A 12,890-nucleotide genomic window follows, 5' to 3' on the forward strand; every position below is an offset into this window, starting at 1 on the left:
CAATAAAGTTGTAGCTATTCCAGCAACAATAGCTGCTGCACCATCTGTAACTGGTAAATAAATAATTTGTAGGTTTTATGTTTAAGTATGAAACTAAGCTATCATTTATTTATTTCAGTTGTTATTTTTTTATTTTTAGGTTTATCTTATGAAGCGTTTGTGCGTTATTGAGATATTAATAAGGGCCTGCATCCAATAGTCCACATAGGGTGTGTGCCCAGAATAGGGGAAAAGATTTTCCTTTAGTTCATTAAAGGGAGAGAAATTACCAACACTGAAAGTGAAGTGGTTGGAGTTAGAGTGGGCTGGGAAAATTACTTAATTAGATCAACAAATAGTAGATGTAGTTGAATGTTTATAGTTTAATATTTATATTTTTATTATTGATCTTTTTTGTTAAATTATGTTTGTAAATAATTAAATTTATTTACAAACAAAATATACATTCTGTTTCTGCACTAAACACCATCAAAATTTTATTCAGCAGAACATGCAAAAGATTAAAATGATTTGTTGCTGTGACTGTTTATGATCCTCCATGTCAAAATAACATTTTATTGTCAGTGAAGATTTTGTGAATACTTCAAATTGTAGTTGATAATTTTTTATAATAATCAGCAATAATGTTTTTGTTATTTTGTATAATTGCTTGGCGATAAATGTCTTTTCTTTCAGATTTTGATTATTTTCAACAATTCCTTAGAAAAAACATCAGCAACAAGTAAATTAACAAGTAAAATTTGTAGTGTTAGTGTTGTGATGTTTAGTGTTGATAGACAGCTTGGGTTTCCTTCTCACTGGTGTCTATCGTTAAAAATGATTATTAGTTAGTTTCATTACTGGAGCCTTCTAATCATTCACTAAAAGCCAAGACAAAAGATTTTGCAATAAATAAAGTTTGTTTATATCTCAATATAATTTTTTATCTTAGGTGTTGCTAATAGGTTTCCTCATTAAACAGATTGTATAGTTGACTTTTCATCAAATACTTTATAGCCACTGCAAAAATGATATCATAATAAAGTAAGTTTGTTATTAGGCACGTGACATGAAATTTTTAAATTAATCAAACACTAGATTATTATATATCATTGGGAAGGTTTTTAATTCAGTATTTTAAAGGTGAAAAAATTATCAAAATTGAACAATTCTACAAAAAGTTATGGCATTTTGAGTACCGAATTTTTGATATATGGACTTCTTGAAGAAACTGATCAAATTTGAGATTTTTTAACTTAAAACGTCATAACTTGGTCAATTCTTATCGAAATACATACAACTTGGTATCAAAAGATAGGTCTAACAAAGGGCAATATATACAGCGGTGGCCAAAAATTAAAGACCACTCATTTTTTAGTTGGTTTCTTAATCTTTAAATTAAAATTAAGAAGATTCTAATTGACATATTAAAATTTTTTTTTAATATCTTGTTAATTAAAACATGCGGATTAAAGTGGTATAATTTTTTTAATCTAATTCTAATTAAATAGCGTTTAACTTATTAAAAAACTGATGAGTACTTATAAATCTTCTTTAAATAAATTGGACAAAATTTAACGACCACTTTCAAATCTTTAATTTGCACTTATTAAAAATAATAATCCTTTTTTTTTTTTAACTGTCTTAATTGCTTATTACGTTGGCTATAAAATAAAATGTCGAAACCTGAGTTTCGATATCAAATAAACATTTATTTTTTGAATTGCAATAAGGATATAAAAATATTGCAAAAATGCGTGCAAAGATCGAAGAAAAAGACAGATACGCGGCTCTTGTATTAAAAGAAGAAGGCTATAGCATCAGACAAATAGCAGAAAAGCTCGGAAGGTCTCACTCTTGCATTATTAACATAATTCAACGATACAAAGAGACCCGGTCAATTAATGATCGTCATAGGACTGGACGCAATAAAATTTCAAATGACCATGATGTTCGCTCGTTAGTGAGATTAATGAAAGAAAACAGACAAGCATCATCTACAGACTTGTCTACGAAATGGACACTGTCAAATGGTCTGAAAGCAAGTCCTATATTATTATTTAATTGAAATTCATAATTTTTATTTGTATTTTTTAATATATTTTAACAGGGTACCATCAAATATGATTTGGATACTTTAGGTTGATAGGATAGAAGTCCTTTTGGCTTCGGTTGCACCTTCTATCTCATAATCAAGATTATTACTTTGTATCTTTATATAAAAATGCATGCAATTTAGTATCAAAAGAAAGAAAGGTTTTTGGGATAAATGCGTGAAAAGGGTGCAAGAGGGTATTATTCGGAAGCACTACACCTCTCACACCTTGGGTAGGGTGGGTTAAAACTTAAATATTATTTTTTTGTAATAATAAATAGTATTTATATAAAACACAAATTTTTCATAAAAAAATCAAACTTAACTATATACAAAAATTAATATACAAAAAGATTATATACAAGTATCAACTTAATAAATATATACATACACACTATACATACACCTATCAAGAAGTGTATATAGATTCAGCTTAGTGAATCTATATTATTAATAAGTATATTTATAGTTGTTAATAACTACATTCTTGAATCCTCTACCATCCCTCTTCCATCATCAGGCCCATATGCGGAAGGCCCTTTTTGATTTAGGTCCAGGGTGGCTTTGGCGCCAAACCAAGAAATCACTCCTAGACAAATCTATATTTAAAACAGAAATACTAAATGAGTGTTCGAAAAATTAAAATGAAAAACAAAAATTAAAACACAGTAAAAAACTTACCAAGGAGGTCTTGGTTTTCACTTTAGGTGCCAGATGGCAGTGATGATGTGGATGAAGCTGGTAAATTTAATTTTTAAAATTTTTAATATGAAATAAGTTTAATAAAAATTATAAAAAATAGTGTTCATTTAGTAAAAAACCATTTAAAAAAACAAATTTACAACATCATTAAGATTTATCTACCAAGTTCCTCCCTTTTGCGCCTCTTACCTCTTTTAGTGTCAAGAGTGTCTTTAGTGTAATAGAAAGTGAAAAATACCTTTTATATTGTCGCTTCAAGACAACTTTCACAGCATCAAGACAAGCAGAAGTCATTTTTTTAAGCTGGTTATCAATGAAGCTTATACGAGTGTTAGTGGTTAGCAATGGAACATATATTGATTTTAAAATGTTAGGGGCAAGGGTATTCCCAAAAAAATCTGTTCTTCTGCAAAACTGAGCAACTGGATTAGATTTACTATTTGTAATTATTAGCAAAACTTTTTTTCACTAACTGACTACCAGAAACATGATCAAAAGTTGCATCCTCACCTAAAACATGAAACTTTTTCATTCAAGGTTCAGTAGGGAGTTTTCCAAACAATTCAAGCGCGCACATTTCTTTTATTGAAGTTTTATTACAAAATGCCTCTCTTAGAATTGCAAAATTTTACATTTTACTCTTCCAACAGTGAGGAAATGTTTAAACTCACTGTAATGCTTACTAAAAATGAAACAATTATGAAAAAGAATATGAAGCCGATTTCCATGATATCTAGGAATAATACTTTGTAGTAGATCGTTTTCATTTAAAAAAATTTACAAATCCATTTGGATTACCTTTGACATCTATAAACCTCATTTTGTTCATGGCTAAAACAATTTTAACTGCCATTCAATCATTTCCAAATAACTAACAACTCTCACACTCAAGAGAACATTCAAGCGACATGAAACTGCACACTCAAGCGACATGAAACTGCAATTGTGTCAAGAAGGTGCAAATGGCAGTTCAACTCATTCAAATTCTTGCCCCAGGTTGCACAAACTTTGCTTATAGTAAGATGGTTGACTGCAACTCTGTCTGACATTGTGTTAGATATATTTTCAATAATCAAGTTATGATATTCATCGAAGCTGCTTTGGTAAAAATCTGAATAAACAAATGCCATATAATCAATTGAAGTGCATATATGACTTTCATAATCAAATGCTGTTCCTCCTGGTAACTGATCTAGAGCAAACACAAGACATTTATCTTAAGATGTTAAGTTAATGCTATTAATGTGGACACTTTCTTGTGTTGTAGCATCAAACCCAAGAGTAGGATTATTGTTATACATAGCCCACTCTGCTGCTTGCAAATATGGAATACTGCCAAGTTCACGAGCTCTTTGCTCAACAGTATTTCGATGAGGAATATTATTATAAATAACACCCATATAATACCCTATTTTGCTCATAAGATATGGAATGTTTCTTGTTGGTTATATTACACAACAGCATATTATAAATTATTATTCTTATGTGTAATAAATATGTTTTTTCATCTTTTCGCATAATTACATTTCTTTCCTATTTAATCTGGAGCAAATCATTCTCCAACCTAGCAATTACCCTGTTACTTGTAAAAAAATAGCAGCATTATGCTTAGTTTAGAGTTGCCTTAACCTATACTTTTCATTCAATTTCAAAGCTTTTTTTTCAGCTTTAAAGTGACGAATCTGCTCACTGTAATTTTATTTTTTTGTGTGTGTTTTTTCAGATCTGGTATTTCTGCCCTTAAAACTTTAGTTATTTTTTCTTTTTGTTTAACATTTTGTCATTTTTTTAAAAGTATATAAGAGAGTAATTTATAATAGAGTTAATAAGTACTTTACATTAAACAATTTATTATACAAAAATCAGTTTGGATTTCAAAGCAATTGCTCTACTGAACATGCTGTTATTAAACTTGCTGACAAAATAGTCGTTTGATAGTGATGAACTAGTATTAGGAGTTTTTATTGATCTTTTCAAGGCCTTTGATACAGTTGATCACATTATTTTACTTTCCAAGCTAAAATATTACGGCATAATAGGCTCAACATTTAAGTGGATTCAAAGCTAATTGTCTAACAGAAAGCAAATTGTACTACTAGAAAAGTCAAGAGCCCTTGATATTACGTGTGGAGTTCCTCAGGGTTCAATCTTAGGTCCATTATTGTTTTAAATATATATTAACGATAGGCATAAAGCTTCCCAAAAAATATCTACAATTATGTATGCTGACGATACAAATTTATTTTTTAATCATCCTGATGCAAAGACTTTGTTTGAAACTATGAATATTGAACTCAAAAATTTCAACCTCTGGTTTATAGCAAATAAATTATCCCTAAATTGTAAAAAAATTAGCTTTACTCTATTTCATAAAAAAATTAATCAATTAATCTTCCTTTAAAACTGCCTAAAACTGTTTATTAATAAAAATCAAATTAAACGTGAAAAATACACAAAATTTTTAGGAGTACTTTTTGATGAAAATTTGTCATGAAGAAACCATATTGGTCTTTTTGAAACAAAGGTATCCTCTGTAATAGGTGTTTTGTATAAGTCAAGACCTTTTCTCGATTGTAAATCACGTGTAAATATGCTAAACCATGCATGCAAAGCAATTAATTATTTAAATAGGTTAGTAAACCCGTTAGTGATGAAAAGCATGATGGTTCTAGATATTGAGAAACTTAACACATTACAGATGTAATGTGTTAAGTTTCTCAATTTTATGTTTAGGTATAAAAAAAATCTTCTACCAAGCGATTTTTTCAGATAACTTCCTGATATCATTTTCTGAAAAATATAATCTGCGTTCAAATACCAGGAACGACTATCAACTAGAAAAAACTAAATCATAGCAGTCAAGTTTTCTAATTACAAACCGCGGTCCATCAATATGGAATTGTTTCCAAAATAAAAATATTAAAGACCTAAAAAGCATTTCATCGTTTAAACAACAAACTAAAATTCATCTCCTTAATTCCTGACATATATATTATAGTTTACAGTATTTGTTTTCAGATTTTTTTTTGTATTTTTTCTTTTTATTTATTTTTTCTTTTTTTCTTCTACTTATGTTATTATTATTATTATTTTATTAAACACCCTCTGTAAATGTGTTTACAAGGTAAAAATACATAAAAATAGTTTAAGATATATAAAGAGAGAATAAAGTATATCACATGGGAATGTTTTCTTCAAGAGTATTTTTGAAAATTGTTCGATGTTGCTTTGCATTCCAACATTGAATTGCCTGTACTAAAACTTGATAAGTATCTTCAGGAATTATATTTTCTGAAATATTAATTTTCACTTTTTTTTTTATCCTGAATTGAGTTTTTCATATTTATTTTATGGATCTTACATAATTCCTTTATATCATCTAAAAATGAACATTTTAATGAACAATAGTTAAGCTGAGAATTGATGATTTAAAAAGTTACTTTATTATTTAATAGACGGATAAATAGGTTTATTTTATTTTGTTGTATGTAAGTCAATATCTCCCGAACTTTAAATAGAGAGTTTATATAGTTTTTGCTATACTTAGAGATATTAAAAAATGACTTGAATGCATTTCTTCCAAGTTTATTAAGTCATTGCATTGTTGACTCTCTATTTTCACAGAGTCCAGACCATGCGTTAGCGTCGGAACTGCTAAAGATGTATATAACTGAATAATGTGTTTTAATATTTTTTATTTTATTTATTTTTCAATTTTTTAAACTAAAAAATGAGTTTTGCTTTATTAAATTTTTATTTTACTTTAAAATTCAAATGTTTTTTTATTTTTATTTTAATGAGTGACTAAAAGGGCTCTATGAAAAGGTTGTGATGATGAACGCATTATCCTTACCTCTTTGAGTCCCTGACTGATTATAACAGTATATATATATATATATATATTATAAATTAAAAAGATTAAAAACGTTTTTTATAAAGGTTTTTCATATTTACGATGTTATTTATTTTATATGAAAAACTGTAATATTGCTTAATCAGCGAAATAAAAGTTAAATAATAAAAAAAAATAAAAAAATAATAAACACCCATTTAGTATTTTATTTTATTATAATGGGTAAGTTTTAAGTGGACTAACATAAAAAAAGTCTCATTTACATCAGTTTTACTGACAGACAATGCTAGTGGAACATCTTTACATTTTGCAAAAAAATCCTCAAAAAAAAATACTTCTAAAAAGGGCAAAAGTAATTTTTGTTTCTTCCCTTTGAGCCTGCTTTTTCCTTGACATCAACATAAAACAATAGTTTTGTAAATTAATTACTGCTTGGCTAACTAAAATTACAACTACCATCTGGTAAATGATTGAAGATTATACTTATATCTTATGGGTAAATCCCATAATTCTTAGCTACTAAGTTGCTGATTACCCTTTCAAATGAAAAAATGTAATGTTTATAAGTAAAGAAAGAACAAAGGAGATTTATTTTTTGTAATTGTCTCGCTTTTTTTGGAACAAGAGGTTTTCGATTGATCAAGTATTTTCCTCTAATACTATTAAAGAGGTCCATACAATGTAACATCAAGAGGTTGCAATAAATGGGTAGAGTTACCAGTTATATAACAAGATACTGTTTTTTTCGCAATAAGATACTATTTTCTTTAGTAAATTCAAGTACCTTTTCACTGTAGAGATTGCTTAGATTATAACTAATAGGAAATTTAACTCCTACAATTTGACAAAAAACATTAACAAACCAGTCAAAAGAGTGAGTAGAATCAAACCGTCCTGACTTTAATTGTATTGTACATTAGGTGGCTCACTTTTGGTCCTTGTTGTCCATAAATGGTCAGCTTTATAAACATAACAAGAGACAATTTAACTAGAAGCACATTTTTGTATATTTGAATATTATGGATTTTTCATGTGTTTTCGGATTAAGTTCTTAAACTTTATTATAAAAGGTGGTAACTTGCACCCAATGAACATCTAATGATTTCATCTTATAATGTTTATTGTCACCATAAAATTTGAAAACTGGCACTAAGTATAACTTATATACTGCCTTACGTCAGTTTTTTTTCGTATAAACGTGGGACAGTACTGCTATGAAATGCTAAACAAAAACAAGTTTAAAGGTAAATAACAGTACTTTTAACAAACTTGATTCAACACAATATTGAATGTACATACACATATTATATGACATATTTTTCATACAAGATTTAAAATTTATTAGTGTTTTGCAACAAAAGTATTTAGATACACAGACGCACACAGACAAATGTGGCCCCAAAAGGAAGATTTGCGTAAAATTTGAGTGAAAGCAACGCAAGTTAATGCAAAGCCATTTAAGTCTTCAGATAGATCGGGACCAAATAAATGCGTAACTTTCAGAATAAATGCAATTAATTAGATAGACCGTCACTCACAGATTATTTATTGGTTTTTTTTCAATAGGTAATTATTTGCAAATCACTATAAATGAAAAATTAAATTATGGTTGCATTTTGAAAATGAAATTTAAAGAAATTCACTAAATGTATATAAAACAGAATGAATTAGTTTTAATTTTCACAAATGCCTTTTTTTCTGAAAATGCAGCAAATATATTAAAAAAATCAGTTTTCAAAGCAATATTAGCATAGCAAGTCCATTCAACCGTTCCTGTCCCATAGTTGAACGATGATAAATTTTTATCTGCTTTAAAACATTAAATGTGCGTTCGCCCGAAGCCGTCGATGCAGGCAAACTGATAAAAATGCGTAATGCAATTGTAATGTTTGGAAGGACGCCTGAAAGACCAAGTTCAAGAAATTCTTCCAACAACTTTTTTGGTGTGCAGTCTAGTTTAAAATTAACACCATAGATTCTTTTAAGAAATAAAACCTCATTTTCAAGTTCTTGTGAGATTTCTTTGTCATATTTGTGCTGAAAATGTTGAGCAATACAAAATCATCGTCATTCAAATTTTTAAACTGCCATAGAAATCCAAAAAGTTTATAAATTTCTTGTAACGACTGAAATCGTTGCCTAAGGCCAACATCTTGACTTGGCAAATGACTGAATCGAGTCAACATCTTGACTTGGCAAATGACGGTTAGTTTAAAACTCACATGAAACACAAATATTTCTTGCAACAAATTTTAACTCGATTAAAATCTTATCAAATTGTTCACGCAACCTTGGAATGTCCTTACATAGATTTTCAATGTTATCCTTTTCAACATCAAGAGTAGCATGGCGTGCTTCAATGATTAGATTTGTCTGATGAATCATTGTGAGCTGCTTCATCCGACATCTAAATACAATCAAATTTGGAAATATACCTTTGAATAGCATTGAGTTCCATTTTAGCCTGGGCTGTTAAATGTAGCACCAAAAGTTTATTTAAAACACTTCTTATTGAATTCAAATGTTGCACTACTGGTTTAATATTAACACCGTTGTCGTAAACTTGACCTATGCAGGCTTCGAAATCCAGCTTCAAAGTTTTCAATATTTCTTGTGTTCGAGCAGCAATTTCTCTTCCAGTTTTTTTTGAAAAATTTTCAAATAAAATAAATCTTTCTTCAACTGAAAAGTTTAATTGTCTAAAATTTTAACATAACAAATAACCAGAGTAGTTTGGTCCTTGTACGAGCAATCTGCAGTAGCATCAACTATTATTGAAAAATATTTTGCTTTCATAATTTCATGGAGAATTGCTGTTTGAACATGTGAACCACAAATATCAATAAACTCGTTCTAAGTTCGTGTTGAATGATAATGGGCTCGCATTCGCTGCTTACACTGTTGTGATTCTCGAACACTTTTAACATGCTCAGCTAAAAGTGGGTCATATTTGCTAAGAAGTTCGATAATATTTAAAAAGTTCTCATTCACTCGATCATCTATTCGTTGATTTGAACCAAAAAGTGCTAATCCACGTTCATAAAGAAAAAGAACAACATCTAGAATACGTTGGAATAATTTTTTCAAATTTTCAGTTTCAGCCTTGAGTTCAGATAAAAGTAAATTATCAACTGAAGTTTCACATAATGCTGCTCTACTAGCAGATTTTCCTACAACATAGTTTTCTTTATAGTAAATTAAACTTTCGTGCGACGGTATACGATCTTTCAATCTTCTCCAACCTTTACTAATGCCCCTCTGACAGAACTAGAGAAAAATAACACATTTGCAGCATTTTTGTTCAAAAGAAAACAAGGTACACAATACAAAGAGTGTTTTTCAATATTCCAGGACAACTAGTCTCTTTTGCATGTTTCTCCATTTGCAAGAGTTTTGTTTAATTAACGATAGGGAAATGCATGATGATTAGAGTCTTGAACAATATTACTTGAAATTTCAAAGCAAGTAATCTTAAGAAAAGACTTAACTTGACTAAAATTGTTCTTGTTGATAACCCCAATCTCAATAAAATTGACCGTATTATCTTGATAAGTCTGATCTGTTGTCTCTAAAAAAAATTAAGTCCTTAAAGATAAAAATTTATTTTAATTAATAATTAAAATAAAGTTGTATCTTCAAGGACTATACTTAAGTAAAAAGAAATTATCTCAACCATAAAAAAAAAAAAAAAAACAATAATAAATCTTTTCCATCTCTAAAAAAGTTAACGATACTATTTTTTGAAAAAAATTTCGCTCTTGAAATACCAAAATAAAGCTTCGCGGAGAATAACTTTAAAAAACGCACTTTTCTTAATTAAAAGCCGCATCTCATCTTGAGCGTCTAAGGATTGATCAAAGGAGTGACACCAGTACTGATGATATTTGTAGTAAAAACAAAAAGAAAATTAAAAGAACATTTTAATAGTAAGGAAAAAAATGTTAATGTCTTAAAATACCTTTTCTCCAAAGATAGAGAAAAGGTATTTTAAGATCTAGTTTTTTTGACTGATTCAAAATGCTGATTCACAAGGTTCCTGTTCCATATACAGACGCACTGATAAACAATAAAATATTTACTATACTTTTGGGTTTTAAAAGATGGTATATTTAGTTTTCCATTGTATATATTTCTAGTAGAGTTGGAATGTACTAGTCTACTTTCTGTGAACAAGTTTGTAATGGAAGATGGTAAATTTAGTTTTATAAATAGATGTTTCGATAAATAAAAAAGACTCTTATTTATTTAGTCTATTATTTAGTTTAACAGTCTTTTATTAGAGTTTCTTTTTGATTCTGCTGCAACATGCTTTTGTGAAATATCAGTTTTTAGATGGCGATCGCCTAAACAAAAAAAAGTAACAATCTAACCTTTGGAAAAATGAGTAACATAGTGTGCAGGTAAGAGTATGCATCTGGTGCTAATATATGTGAGCACAAGCTAAGATCAAAAACAAGACAAAAATCAAAAAGAAAAATTGATTTGTGTTGTCAGGAGACCAAGTCACAAGTTTTTTAACACCGTAAGAGGTAAAGAAAGATATAAAAAAAGTTGTTTCGCGTGAGAAAAGCGACTATTAAACTTTTACTTAAGTTTCAATAAGAAACATTGTAGCTTTTTCACTTTTTATAATTATATTATCAATTAAAAAGTCTGACATGATATTGGGCAGTTTCTGATTTTTTAAAGGTGGATAAAAAAAATTCCATTTGGTTTTTTCTATATTTAGAAATACATGTTATGAACGCCTGTACAATCATTCACAAATGTCAGGAAAAAAAAATTGTAGCAGTTTTAACAATTATTTTAAATTGAGCAAAAAAATAAACAAAACACGCGAAAAACTTTTTGGTAAAAATACCAATAGTAAAACTGGAGTTTGGCAAAAAGTCTTTTCGTTTTATTAGATCAAAAACTTACCATAACCTTCCCAAAAGAAATAAGGAAAAAAGAAAGCTCTAAACATTTTGAAAAGGAGTTAAAATGTTTTTTTTTCTCTAAGATAATTTTTAAACTTAGATTTTAATATTTATATTATATACACATAACTTTTATTTTTATACAATTTTTGATATCAGAACACATGTTAATAACAGTTTTTACTGAAATGTTAATCCTGTATAATTATTTGTTTAATAATAAAAAAGTAGCTGTCCTGACCCGTAAAATCTATTCAACACCGACCTTTTCTATACTTATAGAAAAAGTAAAATAACTATATACTGTATATAGTTATTTTTCTGCTAAAAAATATTAAAGTAACGAATAAGTATAGAAAAGGTCGGTGTTGATTTCACGGGTCAGGACAGCTAGTTTTTTATTATTAAAAAAATTTTCTTAGCTTTAAAAAGTAAACGATAAGAATAATTTTTCTATATGTATTACATATAGAAAAAATTATTCTTATCATTTACTTTTTAAAGCTAAGAAAATTTTTTTTTTCTGTTTTAGTTAACTTTAAAAAGCTTTAAACGTTTCGGTAGCCGTTACGCAAATCGCTATTTATTGGATTACAGATTGGATATTAGTACCTGTCTAAATAATATTCAGAATACCCGCTTGAAATGTGTTAAATAATTACTATCGGTAGAAGTTTCAAAAAACATGCGAAATAACGGACTTACTATGACCCGTATAATACAGGTCACGATATGTCTATTCCTCGCTGACCATTTTAATAATTTTGCTTTGTTTCGATGAATTTTTAAAAAAAGCAAAATATAAAAAATCTTTTTTTTGAGTTAACGAGTTATGTTTAATATATTATAACTTCTATAAAAAACAGAGAAAAAAACAAAAAAAAACGGGGAGGAACCTTATTACTTTTTTCTTTAATAAGTTTCTATTAATTTTTTTTTTTCAGACCATCCTCAGTTTAATAGGACTCTTGTCCCGTTAATTTTAAAGAAAATTAAAGTTTGCAAGTAAAATCTTATTTTCTATAAGAAAGAAAGTTTAACACACAGTAAGAAACTCTTGTGTGTAAACGCGCAGACAACTAATTAATTATACCCCATTCACACTAACAAAACCAAGTTTTAATAACACTTGCTTTTAAAACAGTGTTTAGCTGAAACTTATTTTAAAAATATTCTGTCACACCAGAATAAATCAGATCTATTTTTACGAAACCGAATAGAACATAAATTTGATAACTCAAGTAAAAATTATTTTATGTAATACTTCGGTCACGTCAACTTTTAGGTGTTTTTTAAAAACAACAACAAAATTAAAAATTAACGAAATCAAGGTTTTTTGGAA

The 12,890-nt window shown here is 28.3% G+C and overlaps 1 protein-coding gene across 1 annotated transcript; it reads left to right on the forward strand.

The window, feature by feature from the left end:
* The first annotated feature begins 1,732 nt into the window (after positions 1-1,732).
* On the forward strand, positions 1,733-2,047 carry LOC136088008 (uncharacterized). Its single transcript, XM_065811645.1, has one exon. It carries the CDS (start codon positions 1,733-1,735, stop codon positions 2,045-2,047), a length of 315 nt encoding a protein of 104 aa, XP_065667717.1.
* The last annotated feature ends 10,843 nt before the right edge of the window (positions 2,048-12,890 follow it).

The sequence above is a fragment of the Hydra vulgaris genome, chromosome 12, assembly GCF_038396675.1.
Source record: "Hydra vulgaris chromosome 12, alternate assembly HydraT2T_AEP".
Taxonomy (NCBI): Eukaryota; Metazoa; Cnidaria; class Hydrozoa; order Anthoathecata; family Hydridae; genus Hydra; species Hydra vulgaris.